Raw genomic sequence first — 23303 nt, forward strand, 5'->3', positions numbered from 1 at the left:
TTGCTAAAATGACCTTTTCAGTTAATTACCTTTATAGTACTTTATATATAAACATAACAAAAAATTATACAGTACGTATTAAGTATATTTATTGTTTTGTTTACAGTAAATACATACATTGAATTTTGAGTGATACAAAAAATAGATTATGAAGTTAGTGTTCTTTGGTTACAGGTATTGTCAACATGCATTTTCTCTTCTTTGTCTCCATGTGAGAACATATTTCATGTACATTATGGAGAACACCTGTGGTCCTTCTCTTTCTATGAAACATTACTTTCTCAGTCCTTACTGTTCATGTGTTTACATCATCTTTCTAGGACCACCATGCCATTCTTCCCTCTCAAAAAAATCTGAAGATACTTTCAGATACCAACAATCTAATCCAAATAACACAACAAAAGACTTCTTTCCATAAACTGCCCAGCAGCCAAGTATCTGTGCTTTCAACAAAGACCACAGAACTTTGACAGTGGCAATCAGTAAAAACTATGCAAACATCATGTATCAAAATTGTCATGCCATGTTTTATACAACTTTTTCCCACAATGTATGAACTGGCATTATCATAAAACACATAAATAAATAAATGCTGAGTTTGCAGGCAATTTTTCATCATAAAGTTTTGAATGAGACATTTATATGTTTATTTCAGGAATCATTATGGCATGACATAAATGTATGTTAACTCTACACTTTTAATATCTTTGGCAATGTAGAATTTCAGGCTAGATGAAGCAGTAGTAATACAAAAAAAATCTACAAAAACATCATGGAGCGATGTTTCAGGCCAGTGTGTGTTCAAAGTCAGACCAGGCCTGAGAGGCCAGTCCTAAATTTACTCTGCAGTCAGGGTATGTAACTGTTGTCCATCAACACATTCAATACTAATTGCCACATTATTAACAACACTGAATATTTTATGTATTGGATGCCTACAACATCCTAAATAGATAATGAAAGAAAATGGAAGAACATTTCAGTTTATGGAAAACTAAGAAAAGTTTAGACTTCATCCCTTTCATTGCTCCCTATTTTGTTCTTTTAAAACACAAACATGGCATAATATTATAGGTATGCATCTTTTCACTGAGAACATCCTTCAGAATAATAACTTACATGGACCATTTTGTGTTTTCAAAAGTTATCCACTTTAGTTTTGGTTCCCAAATGAAAACGAAAATACCATGAAATGAAAATGAAATACCAATACTAAAAGGATAAAATAAAAGTATACAATACTAAAAATCTGTCCAAAGGAGGGGAAAAAAACAAACAACCACAGGGGAATTATTTGTTTCATGTAACATTTCTGTATATGGCTGAATTCTCATCTTTGCAAAACAGAAAGGACAGCACTTGGCATGCAGCAGTTTTTCAGTACTGCACACTTGCCTAAAGTGCGTTTCATTTATCTTTTAAGTAGAAGAGGTCTATGACAAAGTTGCCAGCAGCAGCATTTCAAAACAAAGCATAATACTTAACGTTCTACATTTGTCATCCCTAGAATTTAAGGAGAACTTGTTATTCATTATGGTACAATATGTATCAAGGAATAAAAAAAAACACAACAACCCTCAGCTAGTCATGGCGTGAACATCATTCATGAGTCTTAGAGACAGCTCATTCAATCTGGCGGTTGCTTCTGCTGTCAAAAATCATAGATCTCCTCTGAGGCTGGTAAAAGCAGCTTGTAGAGGTCTCCAGTCTTTGTCCACTCTTGGGTAAAGTCATTTTATTTCTCAGAGTGACCCCTTCTGGAGTCTTGAGGTTTTCTGCTAGCTCTTTAGTGAAGACATCAAGGGCTGATGTTTCGGTAGGACTCTTGATAGGTGATAGGGCAAGTTTGCCATCGTCCCCTACTGGGGGATAATCCATAATTGGGAAAGGAGGGCTGAACAGTATAAGGCTTTGAGGCCTTGGGCGATTCCGGAAGGAAGATCTCTGCAGTAAGGTGGATCGTTCGGGTCTGGGACAGTCCATGAAAGAATCCCCATTGGCAGATCGCTTCCTCCTCAGTACTGGAGGTTCTGGGGCAGATGCCGACTTGAAAGTCTCTGTGGGCTTTTCTGTGGATCCTTGCCTTTGGATCCTCGTAACTGGTTCACAGTTTTCTCTTTCCTCTTTGGGATCTTTTGCAATTTGGAGAGGGGGAAGTGAATCTGCTTTCTCTACCTTGATCTGTTCAGCTTCCCTTTCAGGCGCACATGTTTTGTCTTGATCTCGGCTGTCCGTTTCGGCCACTGGATGCGGTATGTGGCTGTACTGAATCTTTGGAGGGATAACGGGCACAGCTTTAGCCTGACACGTCTTGATCATGAACGCAGTGCGCACTGAAGACACACTGACTGGTGCAGAGTTGCGTCGCATGGGTGCCTGTCGGTCTTGTAAGAACATCTCCAGTTCCACAGATAACCCATCATGCTTTGTCCCAGAATGTGGTACTGTACCTCTTGGTGAAGAGGAAGGGTCTGCCAGGTCAAGGTTCTGCCTATTTGAGATGTCCCTAATACACCGGTGTCCCAGATCCAGGTTTAGGGAATATGGTCTGTGTTTTGAAGCAATGTTTTCCTCATTCCTCTCTGTAATGCATGGTTCATGGGATACCTGTCGGTGAAATCTTTGGGAAGATGCAGAGATCTTCTGCTTTGGAGTGCCAGGGCTTCTCTTTGGTGTTCTGATTGCTTCTCCCTGGTAGATTGCTGTCTTGAACTGTGCAAGCTGTGGAGTTTCACATTTAGTCTCTGCTCTCTCCCCGATCCCTTCTAAGTTAGCACCAAGAAAGAGCTCTGTTATATCTCCAAGACCAACTTTGTCCCCTTCTGGTGTTTTTGATTTGGCAGAGGCACTGTTGAGTACGGTGTCAGCTTCTCTGTTCATAGCAGTATGTTCTCCACATGAAAATGTGGCATTCGTGTGTACTTCCTCTACAACCTTCTTGACCTTTTGCGAGTGGTTGATATTAGGCTCAGTAGACGCTTTGCTTTCAGTCAGCGCTGATGTTTTCAACAAAGAAAAAAGATCTTCCAGTTTTGGTGTGTGGAGTGGGCTTGTGACCCACAACTTGCTGGAGTTCAAGTCTTCCCAGGGTTCCACTTGATCCAGTCCTGCCAAATGACTACCCCATACATCCTCATCGTCTTGATGGGAAATGTCTGTGGTGTGGCGTCTTTCATCCAAGCATTTTGACAGCCGTTCCATGCTTCCTTTCACTTTGGCTGTTAGATCAAGACTGTTGCTCTTGATATTCTCTTTCTCCTGGCCTTTCTGCTTCAGGGACAGAACATGTTTGTCTGCGAACAAAGCAGGACCTTGATCACATGGTTTAATGCTGGTTTCAGAAGACGATTCGTCAGTAAAAATGGTTTTCTTGATGCAAGGATCTTCAGAGGACGTAACTGAAGACCACGATTCAGCATCTTGGAGAATGTCGGTCTCCTTCAAATGCAGAAATGGTGAGAACTGCAGTTTGTCGGCCATGAGGTCTAAAGACTCGAAAGAATCCAGGCTTCTGTGATCCTTTTTGACATCACTGTTGCCAATGTAATAGCAGCTCTGAATGTCATGTTCTAGCTCTGAAGGTCTTTCTGGCGAAGTCCTCAGTGTTGGGTTACAAACAGTAGCACCAGTTTGATCCACCAGCAGACCTGTCATGATCTCTTTGACATGTCCCTTCCAAGATACTGGATGAGTAGGTAAACTGCTTCTTCTTTTAGCTTGAGCATTAAGACTGAGAGCACCATTGTTTCCAGTGATTTTGGTCATGGAGGCACTGGATTTCAGCTGGTCTTCAAGGATGTTTGTTTCAGACTCTGTAATCCTGAGCTCATGATGCGTATTGGACCTTGGCTCCTCACTGACTCTCTCAATATCCTATTCAATACAATAAAAGTTTTATGATGATAATTTAGATTTAATAAAATCTAAATTATTAAAATTTTGAAACATCAAAATATTGTAAAACATTACATAATATTTGACATTCAGTGATTTTTTTAATATAACACGATGAGGGCTAGAGTAATTCACTTAGTAAAAAGCAGATCTGGACAAAAGATAAAACTACAAAATAGTGAATAAAAACAGAACTAGAAATCATCCTGTCTTAATATTCTTGATAGTGATTCTAATGCTGTTATATTCCTAAAAAGGATGAGGCAGGGGGGCATATTATCTGTGTTAAAACAATGCTACTATAATCACTCCTACCAGTTGGTCCAGCTTTTTGGGCTCAGCGAGTTGCACTGGAGAGGTGTTCAGCATTTCTCTGGAGGACGAAGGCGATTCTTTGTGCACTCCTTTGGGCTGAGATGGCATCAGGGTGTCGGACGCCTCCACAGTGATGAACAGCTCCTTCACTTCTGCATGCTTGCCTGAAACAATGGACATGGAAGGACATTTCAGTCATCATTGCAAAGAGCTCCATGTGCTCAACACAGTGTAGGCTTAAGCATTTGTACAAGGCTCTCTGAACACTTGTGTTTGTTTGACTTGTTTTTTCCATGAATACTTCCAAACAAGGTTTTCTTAATCTTTAAAACGACATGTTTACTGTACCTCCTCATAGGGAATATATGAGCATAGCAAGGAGCTCATTATAGTGAACAAAATGTAGGAACAGGAATCATTGTTGTGAACACGATCTGTAAGTGTAGGATTCAATTTAGGATCAGTAAAGGATTAGTGTAGGATCAGTAAATGCAGGATCAGTTGAGCCAGAGACCATTTACTCATGTTCACGTCTGCATACATGTGTGCACATTCAAACACACGCAGACATACACACACAACCCAGACATCTTACTTTCTGTCCCTGTGTTGGGGGGTCCTTCCCTAGTGCCCCTCTCCACTGTTAGACTCTCCTCCTTCTCCATGGGGACAGAGCTGTTGTTGCTATAGATACGGCTTCCGCTGCCTCTGCTGCTGTCACCAGGCGGGTTCTCGATGTAGCTGGTGTCTCCCCCCGACGCTCTCTCCCTGTCTCGCAAGCTGAAACTTCCACTACCACTAGGGACCAGGTCCCTGAAACTAGCGTTACCCAGGTTTTCGATGCCATAGGGCTCGGGAGGTTTTGCCCCAGACCGGTCCCACTCCTTCCCCGCAACCCGGCAGGGAGTGCTGTTGGTGCTGATGACGGCCGACACGCGTAGAGGCACGGAAACAGCAAACGGCTCGGAGATGTTGAGGGCCTTGCGCTGATGCCGCGGCGAGGACTCCAGTGGGAACAAGCTGCCTGGGAAGGACGGCCTCGAGGAGCCGTTGTGGGCCGAACCAGAATACAGCATACGCCGATTTTTTGGAGAAGTGGGCCGGCATGTGCCCAGGTCGTCCCCTTTGAAGACCTTCAGCTGTTCGGGAAGTGCTCTCTGCAGTGGTGAGGAAGAGGATGAGGAAGAAGAGGGGGATGAAGATGAGGTATTTGGGGCACCTCGTCTCTTGGTGCCTGGGCTGCCACCAATAACCCTGCTCGATTTCTGCAGGTCAAATTCCCACTGTGGATCTTGTTCGTTTGGATCATAGCTGATGTTCGAATCCAAGGTTCGGGATTTCACAGAAGGGGCGAATAATCCATTTGCCCCTCTCCCTGATGGAGACTTGCCATCATCTGTGTGGAAGCAAAAGTCACAGAGATCAAATTATGATTGCTGTATTAAACCTGATTTATTTAATTGAGATTGTCAGAATTGAAAAAATATTTTTAAATGCCCTGTAAATTGAAAAGGGTCGTTCAAATCAGTCCTTAGTAAATGCCTGTTTATGTGCACTGTGTGATTTGCATACAGATCAAAATATAGTACTCATTCAGTCCACAAAAGAAGTATTGTTCTGCACAATATCTATTTTACATTGTATTATTGGGGCGTAAGTGTATAAATAGGCTCTCATGGGACAACTAGTGGCAAAAAAACAGGATATATCAACTCACACACAGAGACATTGTTGAAAATCAGCACATTTTGTCTCTCTCCACTTCATTAACTTATACAGGAACAAATATTTCAATATATGCATAAATGACACTATTTCTAGTGCACCATGTAATGTACACACTCCACTGGTCAGCTCTAGTCTTAGTAGTGATAAAGCCATGTCAGGGGTGGTTGGCTTATGGCCCTCTAGCCCCACCTGTTGGCAGGGAACAGAGGGAGTCCATGCTCTTCGAGGGTCGTATCGCTGTCTTTTCTGTGGAAGAAATATAAATACCATTTTATGTTTCAAAAACACATCTGTTCAACACCGTGTCAAATTACACATTATGCATTCGCTAATGATGTGTGACTACACATCTTATTAGTTTTTCAGAGACCATTAACAGAAAACGGATTCTGAGTCCATTTTAGTAATGGAAAGTCTCAAAGCTCTCTGACTCAGAAAGCCCAGAAATTCTCACCACATATATTTTTTCCCCTGAGGTTATGTTTAGGCTGAACAGGAGAAAATGATTCATATCCCTGCGTAGATGCTTTTTCCTTTCTTTTTTTCCATTTTTTCTTGCTTTTATGTCTTTTTCTCTTTGTCCGTCTCCCCCTCACAGAGCGAGCGTGCACAAACACACACACACACACACAGACACAACATATTCTACCTGAGGCACTCTGTGCTCTCATGAACACACTCCCGTTGCGACTCAGTTTCCCCTTGGTGTCAGTGACGGACCGACCCAGGCTGAAGATCGCTTTCCACTTCTTTGACTTCCCGGAGAATTTCCTCCTGGTGTGAACAACATCAAGCATTTCAGGCATGCCTCCGCTTTATCCTGCGAAAACTGTTTAGCGCCAGAAACATCTCGCAGGTGTACAGTTCAAATCTATAGTCCAAAACCCTACCAGAAAATCTATGAGACAGGTGTACGTAATGAGGTTGCAATCGGTGTAGGTAAAAACCAGGTGCTTCTTATAAAGTGACAGGACAACCGATGGACGACTTCTGTCTGAAACCTCCCTGTCTCTCTGGAAACCTCGCGTACTTCACTGAGATTTTGACTACCTCTCCACATTTCACTGCAACACATTGCAGCAGCTCCCTGCAATCTCATTCGTGCATGTGTGTGTGTGTGTGTGTGTGTGTGTGTCTACATGCACAGGTGCGTGCGTACTTGCTCTCGGTCAGGTCTATGACCGTGTGGTACATGGCTGCCGTGCTGGGGTCGGGCAGGCTGTTCTCCCGCTGCCGCTGCTCCTTGCGTGCCGGGTGGCTGGGGCTGAGGGAGCGAGCCTGCGCCTCCTCCAGACTCATCAGCTTCATGGGCCCGTCCTGGGACACAGCAGGCAGGGTGGCATACTTCTCCCTGCACATCACACCAGGCCCTGCGCACACACACACACACACACACACACACAACCAGCTGCATATAATCCCTCCAATCCCACTCAAGTCCAGGATCAATTAAACATCCAGCACCTGGTTTGACAAAAGCACAGCTGCATTGATGTTATAATGACTCGGTAAAACAAGCAAACAAGTGTGATGATTTTGGCAAAGCAGGACAGGATCTCCACTGCCAAGGTACCTGTTCAGAATCAGCTCAGAACCGGTTCAGAACCAGCTGAACTACAGCAATGTTCTGCTGACCCTCCAGTGTTTCTATATGGTAAAGCACTGGAGGTGAGTTATCAATATTGTGGACAGCAGTGGTAAAACAGATGGTATTTCAGTGGTAAAAGAGCCCTACACATGTATAATGCAAAAAGACAACAAAAAATATCTATACCAGTGTCTGTAAATAATGTGAATCGTGGAGAATTTAATACACTGCTGTATTGATATTTTGAGCAAAGGTATGGAGAACAGCAGTTAATTAAAAACTACTTTATAGATTATAGGCTACTGGTTAGAGGGAGGTTGGGCCTGGGGAGTGGGTGGAGCAGTGAGGTTGGGCCTGGTGTGGGGAGTGGGTGGAGCAGTGTGGTTGGGCCTGGGGAGTGGGTGGAGCAGTGAGGTTGGGCCTGGTGTGGGGAGTGGGTGGAGCAGTGTGGTTGGGCCTGGACAGTGGGTGGAGCAGTGAGGTTGGGCTTGGACGGTGGGTGGAGCAGTGAGGTTGGGCCTAGACAGTGGGTGGAGCAGTGAGGGTGGGCCTGGACAGAGGGTGGAGCAGTGAGGGTGGGCCTGGACAGTGGGTGGAGCAGTGAGGTTGATCCTGGACAGAGGGTGGAGCAGTGAGGGTGGGCCTGGACAGTGGGTGGAGCAGTGAGGTTGGGCCTGGACAGTGGGTGGAGCAGTGAGGGTGGGCCTGGACTGTGGGTGGAGCAGTGTGAAGTTGGCCCTAGTGTGGGGGAGTGGGTGGAGCAGTGAGTTTGGGCCTGGACAGTGGGTGGAGCAGTGAGGGTGGGCCTGGACAGTGGGTGGAGCAGTGAGGTTGGGCTTGGACAGTGGGTGGAGCAGTGAGGTTGGGCCTGGACAGTGGGTGGAGCAGTGAAGTTGGGCCTGGACAGTGGGTGGAGCAGTGAGGTTGATCCTGGACAGAGGGTGGAGCAGTGAGGGTGGGCCTGGACAGTGGGTGGAGCAGTGAGGTTGATCCTGGACAGAGGGTGGAGCAGTGAGGGTGGGCCTGGACAGTGGGTGGAGCAGTGAGTTTGGGCCTGGACAGTGGGTGGAGCAGTGAGAGTGGGCCTGGACAGTGGGTGGAGCAGTGAGAGTGGGCCTGGACAGTGGGTGGAGCAGTGAGAGTGGGCCTGGACAGTGGGTGGAGCAGTGAGAGTGGGCCTGGACAGTGGGTGGAGCAGTGAGAGTGGGCCTGGACAGTGGGTGGAGCAGTGAGAGTGGGCCTGGACAGTGGGTGGAGCAGTGAGAGTGGGCCTGGACAGTGGGTGGAGCAGTGAGAGTGGGCCTGGACAGTGGGTGGAGCAGTGAGAGTGGGCCTGGACAGTGGGTGGAGCAGTGAGAGTGGGCCTGGACAGTGGGTGGAGCAGTGTGAGGTGTGAGGCTGTTCCAAGTTTCCTTCCCTCTGTTCACTAAACTACTCCAGAAACATCTTTGAAGCGCTAGCACACCACGATGAAGCAGTTGATAGGATCACAATAAAATACATAAAAAACATCATGGCCCACCAAAGATTTTGTTTGTATCTCAGGGGAAGACTTGTAATGAAATAACTCAACGTATGTTCTCTGCAAACTCCTACCTGAAATGTTTTGTCATGTAGTAATTCTTTAAGACTTAATAACAAAGCCCGTGTTCTTGTGAGCTTGCACACAGCTGCACATACGCTGTCGTTACCTGCTTGCACTTCGTGCTGGATCTCTGCCCATTGTTTTTACGATATATTTTTGGCTTCAGTTCTCATTTCATTGTATCCAGGCCTCCTCCCCTAGAGCCTTTCTCTTTTTTCAGGATTCGCCATTCGAGTGCAGCGGGTGAGGCGTATTAAGTTCAATCTGAGGTTCTAGAACAATGAAATTGTGACGCCGCTCACTTGATTTTGCTGGAGTTGAAGGAAAGGTTGAAATTGGTGTCATCAACCCTCAAATTCATAGCAAAAGCATTAGATGGAAGTAACGATAGGGACCTCAAGAATCCATTTCTGAAGCTCTATTTGAATAGCTTATTCCATTATTGTTTGAAGTATATACCTGGTTGGTCAATTATGTCGCTACTGCTTGCTAACCACGCCGAACAACACACCTTCCTTTGACTTGGATATCTCCACCTCATGGTTAAAGAGCTGCTCCGTGTGGTTGAGGATGAACTCCACCACTGACTGCTGCACCCGCACCTCCAGGAAGGCCTCGTCTCCATTACAGGACGACACTTCAATCTCCTTAGACCTGTGTCCAGGATGTAGGACACAACAAGGATCAGGAACAAGTTCTGCACGATCACTGCAATTCATTCATGCCAATTTCAAACTGCAAAGAATAACAAAAGTAAAAAGCCACTAAAAATATGTGTTTAGCAGGCAGGTGTACTGCTGACCGGAGCAGGTTCGGGGCCCACACCAGGGCCAGGTTGCGGGTATGCATGTTTGTGCTATGGCTAAGGGTGGCCAGATGAGATAGGTGTTTCACCAAGAACTCCAAAGTCCTAGGGTCAAAAAGTGTAAAAAGGTCAAAAAAGAAGCAAACAAACAAACGTACATAGCTTTGACTTGTTTAAAAGTGACACCCATCAGTCAGGGAAGATCTGTGTGTTAAGGTGTACCTGAAATGAGAGGCAGGAAGCTCTTTAATGACTCTCCGAACACTTCGGAGCTGTTCATCTTCCTCTTTGATAGACACGGCGTCCTGTATGGAGCCGGCGACATAGAGGGGGGAGAAATAATGGACATGATGCACATAAGTGGACAAGTATGCACAAGTGTTAGTGTTATGCTTACATGTCAGTGTTGAACATAATCATAATGCACAAGTGTTAGTGTCATGATTAAGTGTTAGTGTTGGGCATGCACAAGTAATGTCATTGTTATGCGTAAATTACATTTTCATATTGTATAAATGAATAAGCTAGTGTATACAGTTGTATAAGCTAATGACTATTGGACAGCTTTGGGTTGAAGTGCTATAGAGCAGAGGAAGACTGAGTAACAGACAGGCACCATGCCACGTCTTTTGGACACCAATTCATCACGTGCTCCTGCCTCCACAGCGGTCTGAACAAGCGTTCGTTCAGACCTCTCCTCTGCTGTGCCCCTAATGCGTCTTTTTTCCACTCACGGTGAATTTCTGGTAGAGTTCGTAGGTCAGCAGAGGGTTGGGCAGTTCCCTGAAGTACAGCTTACACAAAGAGCCCACACAGTGGATATCCTGGAGATACACTTCCTTAGTGAGGTCAGGACAGAGCTCGGAGATAAACTCTTGTCTGCACACGCACACACGCACAAAACACACAACGCCATAGTGTCAATTCCTCTTTTCAACTTAGAGGCATGTCAAATGTGTACAGGTTTACTCTGGTCCAGAGTTGTCAACTATCTGACCAAGAGTACAAGGTCACCTGAGACGCTGTATGTTTGAGGTGATTCCTGAGAGTCTGTAGATCCCATCCACGACGCCATGCTTCTCAATAAATTCTGCACATATCTTCAGAACCTGAGGAACTGCATTTAAAAATCAAAACAAAACCAACACACAAAAAACAATTTAACAAAAATATTCTGGTAGCTTATATAAGATCACACTGACAAACAGTACCAAGCATGCTGTCCACATAAAATATCTGCAGTGTATAATGGACTATGTAACTGTAAGTGAGAATCATGTTCTAACAGTGATCTTCTTATCATAGTGGATATCCTGTCATCTCCTGTTAAATGGAGCCTAGTGAAAACAAATGAAACATATCCGTAAATGTTTACTGATTGGTTTCGAGATGCGATGTGACCTGTGTGTTTTGCACTGAGCCATGTAATATGTAAATCTAAATAATATGTAGTTTTAAATAAAGAGGACACATATAATACAGAGAAATGAGTTGAATGATATTGCTTGTAGTAAAACTAGTGAAACACCATCTCCTGCAGATTTAGCATACAGAAACTCACCCTAACAGATTATGTTTGCCACTGGTAGTTACTGTTACAAAATATTCCCAAAATCAGGGTTGGTTCTTGTAAAATGAGGTATTTTTACTTTATGTGTAGACGTTTGTGTAGGTATGTGTGTGTGAGTGTATTCTCTTTTATACTAGGGTTAGGGTTAGCATTAAGCCACAGTAATGCATAATTCAAAGGAAAACTCCTATGAAGATTGCAATAGGCTTCTGTCTGTGTGTGTGTGTGTGTGTGTGTGTGTGTGTGTGTGTGTGTGTGTGGGGAACATTTAGACTATAGTGAGAACTACAGCAAAATGTCAGGGCAGGGCCCAACAGGATGTATCTCCACACAGCAGCTGGGAAGAGGCAGAGGCAGAAATAGCAACATAAGGAGAAGGAAAAGGGGATGGGAGGAGAGTATAGAAGAGGGGAGGGGTATAGAACAGTGGATGAAGAGTGGAGGGAGTATAGAAGAGGGGAGGAGAGAAGAGCAGAGGGGAGTATAGAATAGTGGATGAGAGTATAGAAGTGTGGAGGGGTATAGGAGAGGGGAGGGGAGTATAGAGTAGAGGGGAGTATAGAACAGGGGAGGACAGTATAGAAAAGGGGAGGGAGTATAGAAGAGTGGAGGGGAGTATAGGAGAATGGATGGGAGTATAGAAGAGGGGAGGGGAGTGTAGAAAATGGGACAGGAGTATAGAAGAGTGGTGGGGAGTATGAAGGCGGGAGTATAGAACGGGGAGGGGGGGGGGGGGTGTACAGGAGAGGGGAAAACACAGCACTTAGGCTGCCGGAGACTCATTGAGTGAACATGTGCACGTGTTTAGTCAGACAGGCAGACAGGGAGATCAAAATCAATATATTGTGAAATAACATTTAAATAAAATGATTGTGTGTGGATTAGTTTGGCTGATATTTGCACAATTTTAATCAACACTGGACTGTAAGAAACACACCTCACCATCAAGGACTCTTTTCACATACCCATAGATGTTTGTTTTTTCACCCTGCACAGCTTACAGCCTTATGCCAAACCTTCCTCCTCAAAACTTTTTTGAACAAAATCAAGTGGCACAGTTATCAGTTACAAGCAGTTATATTTAGCGATATCTAGGTATATTTAGATATATTTAGACGACAAAATGTGATACAATTTGAAATAGAGAAATATATAAAGAGCATCAAGTTATGAGACTGTTGTAATTTTGGTCTAAACACAGGAAGCCGTAGTCAATGATACGCTGAGTATGTATCTTCATTTGTTTGATAAACATTACAACAAAGAGCCTCTTTATGGACGTATTACAAACCCAGTGAAAATCAAGCTTTTTATGTCTGCATGCAAGTAATTCCAGGCGGAGTCATTCACGCACCCGTCCAGTAAAATGTTGTAATGGTATTTAAATGGTGTGGTAGGAGAAGTCCATTCAAATAAAGTTCAGCATTAACAACTTGCCTTTTGAATGCACATAATGTAACCACCATGCCAGAAAAGCACAAACCACAAAGATTTATAATAATATTAATAAGAATATAACTTTTGCCACCCTATTAAGCTAATGCTTTCAAAATATATACAAACTTATAAACTCAAAGAAACCACAGACAAGCTACAAATACGTGTAGTAGAGTGTAGTAAAAGGAGTGTGATCAGCCTTTTCACTCAGACGCGTGGTCTCCCTGTGTCATGAGCCCCACACACACATACTGTACATACACAAAATAGCTACTCTTCCTTATGCCTTTATAAGCAGAGGTGCAGTTTGACTGTGAAGCTTCTCAGGCAGTGGCTGTCGGGCATAGAACATAACCCGTTCTACTGACTCTCTCCGCTAGCCGTGACTGAGGTCTGTAAGGTGATCTTGGTTAAAGCTCTGGGCCTCTATGTCTCTGGTTATAGAGATGACAGGCCAGGGCAGGAAGTTAAAAATGGTTTGTTTGTTTCAGCGGAAGCCAGACACACCCAGAGGCCTTGGTGCTGGTATTACTTGCGACACTTCCTCTCATAGAAAAGAGGCTTTGGAAGGTTGCCACCAGCATCCAATCACTCTCTAAACATACCTACAGCTGTGAGGTCTCTGGGCTAAGAAATGCACTTCACTTGTCTCAGAGCAAATCTCTTACTTTGAACTGGTTTGGTCATTATACGTGTTTAAGAGTAGAGGGGATGTTTAGGGATTGGAAATTATTTTATTGTGGTGCTAGTTTATCATAAACATAACAAAGTAAGTTAAGATTTGTGATCTTGTGATCCTGGTTAAGTACTGAATACAGTGACCCTTTCCATGCAAGTAGGTCCGGGTATCTTAGGAACCATGCAGAAAGCTGTAATTCAGCATTAATGATCCGATCTTTTGTTTAAAACAAGAACTCTTCCTCTAGAATATCTTTGAGAATAAATGGTGCATTCAGAAATAAATAACATTTAATCCGTACTCATGAGGATAGAGAAAGCTCTACCTACCCCAAGATGTTTCTGGAATAACCACAAATGTTTTTATTATAATTGTAGAAACAAACAAACAAAAGCAATAAAACATGGAGTTCCATCAACCTTGTCACTAGTTTATCTGCATGATTGGTTTCTATCGTAGCTCTGAGCCTTTGAGGGCAAAACTCCAGACTGTGCTGAGCAGTGAAACTGGTTTTCCATATGACATCAGTGAAGCTGCTCCGTGTCATCATTTTAAACTGCGATGCCTTTACTGTCTTCTCTGGCACACGATCCAGTCTGTGCTGATTATAAGAGACATTCCACTGTGTTTCACTGCTAACTGCTTCCTCTTTTAACCAGTGGTTTTTCTTTATTGACAGAGTTTACATCTCCACATTAAATGACACCTGCACGAACAGGTTTTAAATGTTTTCATGTGAAAGTATCCAATACAACCATTTTCCTAATCTTTCTTAATCTGTGTTCAGATTTTAGTCGTTACAACTCTAATTATAACTTTCTTAAACCAGCTTTTTCAATCATTTCAGATTTATGTTTTTGATTTAAATATGATGTACATTAGAAGTAATTTTGTGAACCGAAAAGTTCACAAAAAAAACTGAAATCATCTGAAATAACATGTTAATGGAGCTACTTATTAAAACGTCTCATCAACCACCGACTCACTCTTTATATTATTTCACTCTGTATATTTTTGTGTCATCAGTGACATCGAGCCTGTCCTTTAATTGGCAATTAAATGCACAAATGGTGCTAAATTAGGTAACTGTTTAAAGCTTCGCAACTTCGCAATTACTGGTGCAAAGAATTAACCACGAATCACAGTCTCACGACGGGCCTTTTGTGAAGCATATCCCACAACATGCTGACGACAGGCCTGTCGAGGTTACTGGAGTCTGTCCTCCGCAGCACAGCTGTAGCACTTTACCGGCTGGAAACCGAGCTACATTAAACCCTTTGGCGGCCTTAGGCTGTGAAGGATATGGAGCTAAAATGAAGTTTTAGATGCACTATGACGAAAAGGCCAGTAAGACGGACCAAAAACAAGTGTGTTTGCAACAGAAAAACGAATAAACCAGCAAAAAGGACAGGCACGTCATGCTAAGAGGAGCTTAGCCTAGTGAACACTAACTAAAATATCGCTTCTGAAATGCATGGTTGACTTAGGAGTTTTATAAATGATCTCATTAGTTCAAGCTTGTTTGTCTTGGAGCAGTTTTCATTTGCAGACCCTCTCTCAAATTTCCTATGAGGTGACATCGTGTATTACATTTTGATAGCTTATCTGACGAATGATAAATGAAAACCAGAACCTAAGAGTAAATGAGCTTGATACTTTAGCATGCTTTTATCCCACATGACGACGTGGGTAAGGGTGAAGTAATGGCCCAGAAAAGAATACAAACTGTTATAATATCCTAGGCAGCAGGTTATGCAATGTAGGCGGTTAATCCAGCCATGGCTGGAAACACCATTACATCATGCACTACACAGGATGATAAGTGAAGAGCCCGTCTGGAGTCTGCTCTAATTGGATGCTAAGTGAAAAGCCCATCTGGAGTCTGTTCTAATTGGATGAAAAGTGAAGAGCCCATCTGGAGTCTGCTGTAATTGGATGCTAAGTGAAGAGCCCTTCTGGAGTCTGCTCTAATTGGATGCTAAGTGAAGAGCCCATCTGGAGTCTGCTCTAAGTGGATGATAAGTGAAGAGCCCATCTGGAGTCTGCTCTAATTGGATGATCATTTAAGAGCCCGTCTGGAGTCTGCTCTAACTGGATGATAAGTGAAGAGCCCATCTGGAGTCTGCTCTAATTGGATGCTAAGTGAAGAGCCCGTCTGGAGTCTGCTCTAATTGGATGATAAGTGAAGAGCCTGTCTGGAGTCTACTGTAATTGGATGCTAAATGAAGAGCCTGTCTGGAGTCTGCTGTAATTGGATGTGTGAAGTGGTGGATCTGGCTGTACAGCTGCACTGAGCATGACTGGAGCCAGCGGACCTGAGAAACGTGAAATCAGATAATGCAGAATCAGGCAGTGTGAGAGAAACAGACAGCCTGCATATATAAATCAGCTCTGAATCTCTGGATCACTGGAGTAGAACTCGGGACATATGCTACACACAAAATACTAAACACCTGTTTCACAGGCCCAGAGATGCATACAAATGCATATAGAAACAAAAAAAAATTGGTTCTATTTGGGTGTTTCCAGATTTGTTTTAGCAACAATAACAACAATAATAATATCAACAATAATCTTTGCAAACATTATTTTACATTATAGTAAAAGTGAAACCCATCAGTTAGGGAAGATCTGTGAGTTTAATGAGAGGCAGGAAGCTCTTTAATGACTCTCCGGACATGGTTATTTAACATAAGTTTAACGTAGATGAATAGGTTTCAGCATGTCATCTATAATACTCTGTTCCTGTCTACCGTTTTGAAATCAATTAAAGAGCAGATGAGTTTCAAAATGGCACGTGCACTAACTTTCTTTGGCTGTTTTCATGCGCGTTTCTCTCGCGCTTAGTCTTCACCTGGACTCGCCCCCCCCCCCCCCCTTTCTTTTTTGACAGTAAAGCCCATCGGATAGACCCCAGATAGCTACACATTTAAACAGTATGAGTGCTATTCACTTACTCATACACGCACTTCTTCACTGAACTGAGGCTACAGCTGCAAGAAAATGTCTGTGAACTCTTTGAAATTACTTGGATTTTTGCATTAAGAAGAAAAAAATCAGCAGCGAAACACATGGGGCCCAGACACTGCAGAGTTTATGGATCCTGCCATTACACCGGAATTAAATGCCAAATATTACAAAATCCAGCAAAGGAAAAAACTTTGTGAACTAAGATGGGACTGCTTTGCACAGCGGACTGTGAAGCCATGTCAGGTTTGGCTTCATGGTTCCCTCTGTGAGAGCACGCTATCCAGCCGTGGAGGCAGCAGGGCGGCCCCACACAACCATGCACCCTCCACCAGGCTGAACAGTTGGGGCTTTGCTGTGGGTGGGTGGTGCTTGTTTGCCTCCAAACATACCATTGCACCGTTCTGCCAATGAGCTTCATCCCATCTGTCCACGGAAAATTATCCCAGAAACATTGCGTGACATCCAGGTGGTCTTCTGCAAACTTGAGACGTACCATAAACAGCATTTGTGTTCAGTGGGTTTCTTAATGTGGGTGCATGCACAGAAAACATGGCATGTTCAGAAGATGTTTGCAGGTTCTCTGGTGTTACCCTAAGGTACTGCTTCACCACGCTGACAGACGTGCAGGCCTTCAGAAGTGCTTTTTCAGTATTTTGCATCTCCAATTCTTCTAGGTTTTTCTGACAATTATTTTAGCTTTAGTATGGTTCACACAAACACTTCTTTGTTAAGAGCAGAATGTGTCTATCAAAATGTCTGGGTTTTTTCAGGGCAGGGTAACTCCAGCCCACACCACCAATCTCACCTCCATGATTTAAATACTTCACATTTGGAGAAAGCATTCATCTAGAAATCCTCAAGCTATTTCCAGTGCAGACTGTGAATGTGTTCAGTATTGATAGCATGAAGTACAACTGTTGGTATGTTATTAGTTTGAAAGTTGAAAGTGTTTCTTATTATGATTTAGTTAGTGATCAGCAATATTTTATGGGTTATTAATACAGAAATTCAAGCAACTTCAAAGATTTTTCAAATATTTTCAGATGTGCTGTCAATACTGTATTTCATAGTTCCAACTTGCTATCAGTTTTGAACACATTCACAGTCTGCACTGGAAATGCTGTGAGAATTTCTAAATTAATGACTTCTCAAAAAGTGAAGTATTTAAGTCATTGAGGTGAGATTGGTGGTTGGGCTTAGAGTTGCCCTGCCCCCTAAAAAAATGAATGAACGTGAACTGTACATTTATTGCCTAAAACATCTAAGCTGTAATTTAACACTTTTTCCCAAAAAACACTTTGTGACTGAGAAGGGCACAAATTCTTCTAATAATCATACTCATCTATAATCTTCTATAATCATACACTTACTTAACCTTCTAATAATTATACACTTCTATAATCTTCTAGTAATTATAATCGTGTTTATTCTCCTAAAAATCATACATTTCTATAATCTAGATGTGAACACATTAACTTCAATAACATCATTTATGTCACCAGTATGAGAGCAGGTCAGTAGCTTAAAGGTTTTTCATAAACCAAACTTGGAAAACTAGAGGTTATTCAGCGCTGAGTTCCACAACTGTGCAATTCTGGGGCAGGGCCCTCCAGCAAAAGGACAGAATAAATGGCCGTTCTATGACTGTGAGATGACTGAACCCAAACCACAGTTTACACACCCAAGAACAGGCCATCTCAGTGAACTCAGAGGGAGAAAGAGAGAGTAAGGAAGAGGGAGAGAGAATGAGAGGGAAATAGAAAGGGAAATGTGGAGAGAGGGGGGGGGACAGAGAGAGAGATAGAAAGAGAGAATGGCCTGTCTGTCTTTGTCCTCTTGATGAGAATATTGGCTTGGAATTTCAGTATCAGGAAACAGGCACGCCATAATGGTGGCTCAGACAACTGCCTGTTTTTCTGGCACCTTTTGTCTTGAATATGCGATTGTGATAATGTTTTAGCAAGTTCCAGATCTTCTGTCAGGCCAAAAGAATGCTAATTCACCCACAGATTTGACTCAGATCTGTGGGTATAATGAGTGAAGAAAATTGCAGGAAAGACAGGGCAAAAAACCCACCAAATTTAACAGAGTACAAAGTAATATGACAATTTGACAAAATTCAAAATGATATTATGCAAGTGAAAAAGAAGGCAAGGTAATTTTAAAAAAGGACGTGTTATGTATTGTATTACAGAGTATTCTGGAGCAACTCATTATCATTATTTAACCAATTTTATTTTAGAAATCAACACTTGTTAATACCTAGTTTGGGGACAATAAATTAACACTTTTCTAGAGCTATGGAACAAATAGTAGATCCTTATGATGTCAGTTGACATGCAGCCAGGTAGCGTCTGTGTATCATGGGGTTCCTCATTCAACTCAGCTCAGTTGGACAAGATCTGGCAGATTTGCAAGCAAATAGGTTCTATGCTCAGCCTACAACTGGAATATAAAGTCTGCACACAGACTACACAGATTAGTTTGTCTACACTTTATCTCTACACCACGTCTAGACAGTCTACATATCTGCATATCACTTGTAGACACGAGTGGAGACACAGTGAAACTGCACAGAGTCTACAGCACAGTTTACACACAGTCATCACAAAATGTTCAGAGTCTATGACATGGTCTTCATGTTGGCTACAAAGAACCTACGCAGGGTCGAGATTATAATCCATGCAGTGACTACATTTAGTCTACAGACTACACATCATTAACATGGAGACTTCTCACAGATCACACAGAGACTTTATAGACTCAACAACAAGGGTGTTCAAATCTCAGTGCTCAAGGTACTGCAGAGTCTCACCCTCCATGACCGTAGGCATCTGATGTGATATCAAAGCTGCCAACCAACTGGATTAACTGTTAAATCAACTACCAGCCATTCTTAGATCCTGCAGTGGATTTGGAGTCACGTGGCTGATTTGAATCTTACTGCTCCATACAGCTCAGCGGTGGGTTAAAATGAGGACCACCCACAGGACTCCGACAGTGATGCTCTGTTAGCAAGCCCCTACTCACGTCCTGCTGCTAAGGTGGGTCTGAGTCTGACCAAGGCTTAAAGTGTGTGTCTGCAGAAATATGATCAGTACACACCAGTGTATGTCTTATTCAGCTCAGGGCCAGTGGCACAGCCCAGTATTAAAAATCTGCCGTGAAATTGTCAGATGAATTGGCAAGAAGAAAAGAAAAATGTCGTTTGCGAACAGTTAAATGGAACATCAGACTGAACATTGAACATTTAAGGCACTACAGAAACGAGGGAAGGTTTGTAGTGCTGACTCCAGATTCCTTGTTTCTGATGACAGTTGGTCTGTTTCCAGTAAAAAAAACCTTATGCCATAGATATCTGAACATAGTCACACTTTGCTAATGTTTGCTACTGGTGAAACTCTAATGCTAGTTAGTTAGTGAAACAGTTTAACCATCACTACAAAAATGCATCTAAAAAGGAGCAGCTTAATTTCTTTAAAGGCTTCTTTTCCAGTTCCACCCCCCAAAAAAGAAAAAAAAACCCAAGTCTTAGTGCCAATTCTTAGTAGCTGCCAAGGCGAACAAAATGTGTGGGCAAACAAGATCTAAAACAAAAGACTCTTACACAATCAAACTGGCCTTCTGCACTGCTCTCAGGTCAGTTTCGTGGCATTTGATGTTTTTTTTTTCTCAATGACTTAAGAAAAGACTAGGAGAATAAAGAGATCTGATCTTAGAACAGTCTGAAGGTGCCACTTCTTCTGAAATTGTCTCTGCTCGTCTTTTCCTACCATGCAGTGTCTGTCCCACAGTTGAGTGCAGCAGGGCAGGACACAGACACGTAACTGAAGGGATGACCCTGGGGGCTGAGCCCACGATGACTTATGTAACGAGGAAAACGTGAGTGGAACATGCTCTGGTCAGTCAGTAAAAACCACCCAACAGCTGCATCTGCCTGTGTTCCATTCCCCACATCTTCCTCTCACTTTCTTATTTACTTTTCACCCCTGCTGTTTCCTTACTGAACCTGAGCAGGAATCTTTGTGTACACAGACATGGAGAAACAGGAATAACATTCAGTCTGAAACTCTCCACTCTCCACTGGGTTTCTTACTACACACACTTCAGTGAGGTTAGGTCAGATTTTCACCTATGGCCCATCCATAACTCCTCTCTGACTAGACAGCAGTTTCCAATAACAACTGAACAAGTGATCTCAGGGGCAAGGAGCTTAAACCTGTTAATCAGTTATGACTAATAAATATTTATAATATGATGCCAATGCCTGCTAAATCAGAAGCCTCTGTTAGCATTTTTTTGACACATTAAAACATCCACCCTTCACGCTTTCTCTAGAGTCTATAGTTCCTGAGCAAGGCAGGAGAGAAACTGGGTGTTGGTTGATTACCCATCGGAACTGTTTATCCTGAAGGGTGACCTGCAGAGTGTCTCAGTAATACGATTAGCTCATTAGAGTGAGAGGGAACAGGCTAAGGCATGAGGAGATGAAAAGAAAAAAAACTTAAAGGCGGGATGTTTTCTGAACGGCACCAGAGCTGAGAAACCAAGGAGTCAGGCGATAGCGAAGTCGTACCTTCTTGTCCCGAGTGTTGGAGGTACTCCGTCAAGTCACAGCCGAACACATTTTCGCTTCCTTTCCTCTTCGACTTCTGCTTGGCAGATTTGTTCTTCATGAGGAGTTCGAGATTTATTAAGATCAGAGTAAACAGGGCCCGATGCCGAGCATTGGCCCACTCGGCATGGAAAACCGGAGAAATATGGGCCCAAGGAAATAAGGACAAGATAAGGCAAAAAAAGCCCCAAAACCAGGAAGTCCAGTGTCCAACAAAAGGAACTGGTCGGCTCACATCTTGCCCGTGACTTCAGCGAGCTGGTGTGGGAGAGGAATTCTAAAGCGCAGCACCAGTCTGACGTCACTGCCCCATCAGGGTTTTCTCTCTGTCGTCTGTGCAGCCTGGGAGAGTGGAGGGGTCCAAAGCCTGGTCCCGGAGTGCCCAGGGAACGGCCAGTTCAAGCCAAAAGCTTCTGCTCCTCAGTCGCCAGAAATTCTGTCAGAGTTTGTTAGACTGATTTCCTGTAGTGTAGGTGTTCTCTCTCTCTCTCTCTCTCTCTCTCTCTCTCTCTCTCTCTCTCTCCCCCTGACCCCTTTTCCTCTCGTCTTCACAACCCCCTACATTCTGACGCTCCTCAGCCACAGGAAGTGATCTAGTGGAAGCATAGAACCTTCCCTCTCTCTCTCTCTCTCCCTCTCTCTTTCTCATGTAGTTGCCTCTTTTCCCCTTTGACACTCTGATTTTCTCCCCTTTCCTATTCAGTTTAGCCAAACTGGTCAGCTTGCCTGTATTGTTTGGGTGGTCATGGTGCCTGTAGTTTGAGTGGAAAAAAAGGTTTGAAATGTCAAACTTCTTTTTTCTTTTTTTTCTTCTTTTTTTGCTGTGGGGAGAGCAGGGGAGTGGAGGGAAATGGCTGCCTGTGTTTTCTCCACTGGTTAACAGATTACTGACCCTCTTTCATCTCTCTCTCTCTCTCTTTTCTCCTTATGGTTTGAACAGGAAATCTGCTCTCAGTCTTCCTGAACGCTCCCAGAGTACACAATTTCCTGTACAGGGTGCTTTGTTTGGAAAACAAAAACAGACAGGGAGAAAGGGAAGTGGGGGAAAATGAGAGAGAGAGAGAGAGAGAGAGAGAGAGAGAGAGAGAGAGAGAAAGGGAGGGGGCGGCACAGAGAGAAAATGGTAGAGAGAGCAGATGGGAAGAACAGAGAACACATGGTTACTGTTAGCCATGGCTAACTGTTTCTGACCAAAGTTACTGCAGCTTACACTAGAAGAACACTTCACTTCAAAAAACCTTGAAATTTCTTGACAACTCTTAATCTCTCTAAGGAGTTCTATGTGACAACCACACACACACACACACACACACACACAGATGTACAGATTTAATGGAAGTCCAAGTGACAGACAGAGGGCAGTCATCTGGTGCCCTCTGAGTCACACACTAATCATTTAAATGTGACAGGAACATAGTCCTCCAAATCCCCAACACTGTTCCCAGATCAGCTTAACACACCACACCCAGACACCTTCACTTATCCTTCTTTGAAACTGATAAATTTCATTTAATGTTTTTACCGCTTTAGCAGTCTTTGTGAGTTTTAGTAAGGGTTAATCAGCGCTCTTACAGCCCAGCATTATCCACAACACATCATGCTAACAGGTTCCCAGTAGGTTTCACTGTTAGCCAGTCTGGACTCTAGAGGTTCTCATGACACAGTAGATGTGAGCCAATGGTTCTTCTGGTCAGAGAAAGGCAGTACCACCATGAGAACAGCACACCACCCCAAATGAAGGTTCCTTCACATACCAGCTGTCTGCTCTCTACTCCCAGGTCCTGACAATCACGTCAATGACTCGGCAACTTTTATTGCACGTGACTGAAGTGTCTTTCTTGGAGGAAGGTACACTACTCTTAGTCATGGAAATAGATCTAAGTAGATGTGTCAGAAATGGAAAATAAACATTCATGTATAAAAAAATGTTTAAAGTTCGCATCTGTCTCTGTCTGTGGTGGAGAGAAATGCTGAACTCTTAACATGTATATTCTGTTTGAAGGTTGACCTTGGCTTTAGTAAACAGAGACAAGAAGCCATTTATGGAAGCACGTATTACTCAGGAACACAGCCCATGTGTTAGTTCCTGCAAAACACACACACACACACACACACAC

General features: G+C 43.3%; 2 protein-coding genes across 2 annotated transcripts in view; one reads left to right on the forward strand and one right to left on the reverse strand.

The window, feature by feature from the left end:
• tex55 (testis expressed 55) overlaps positions 1 to 23303 on the forward strand; it is a 31469-nt gene that overhangs the window by 4571 nt on the left and 3595 nt on the right. The window lies entirely within an intron of this gene.
• On the reverse strand, positions 73 to 21968 carry arhgap31 (Rho GTPase activating protein 31). Its single transcript, XM_077011498.1, has 12 exons — positions 21148 to 21968; positions 10930 to 11032; positions 10650 to 10794; positions 10138 to 10220; positions 9913 to 10020; positions 9622 to 9764; positions 7097 to 7307; positions 6587 to 6711; positions 6127 to 6183; positions 4805 to 5605; positions 4210 to 4373; positions 73 to 3873 (listed from the first exon to the last, which is right to left on the reverse strand). Exons 1-12 carry the CDS (start codon positions 21245 to 21247, stop codon positions 1624 to 1626), a joined length of 4290 nt encoding a protein of 1429 aa, XP_076867613.1. The 5' UTR covers positions 21248 to 21968; the 3' UTR covers positions 73 to 1623.

Source organism: Brachyhypopomus gauderio, chromosome 7, assembly GCF_052324685.1.
Source record: "Brachyhypopomus gauderio isolate BG-103 chromosome 7, BGAUD_0.2, whole genome shotgun sequence".
Classification (NCBI taxonomy): domain Eukaryota; kingdom Metazoa; phylum Chordata; class Actinopteri; order Gymnotiformes; family Hypopomidae; genus Brachyhypopomus; species Brachyhypopomus gauderio.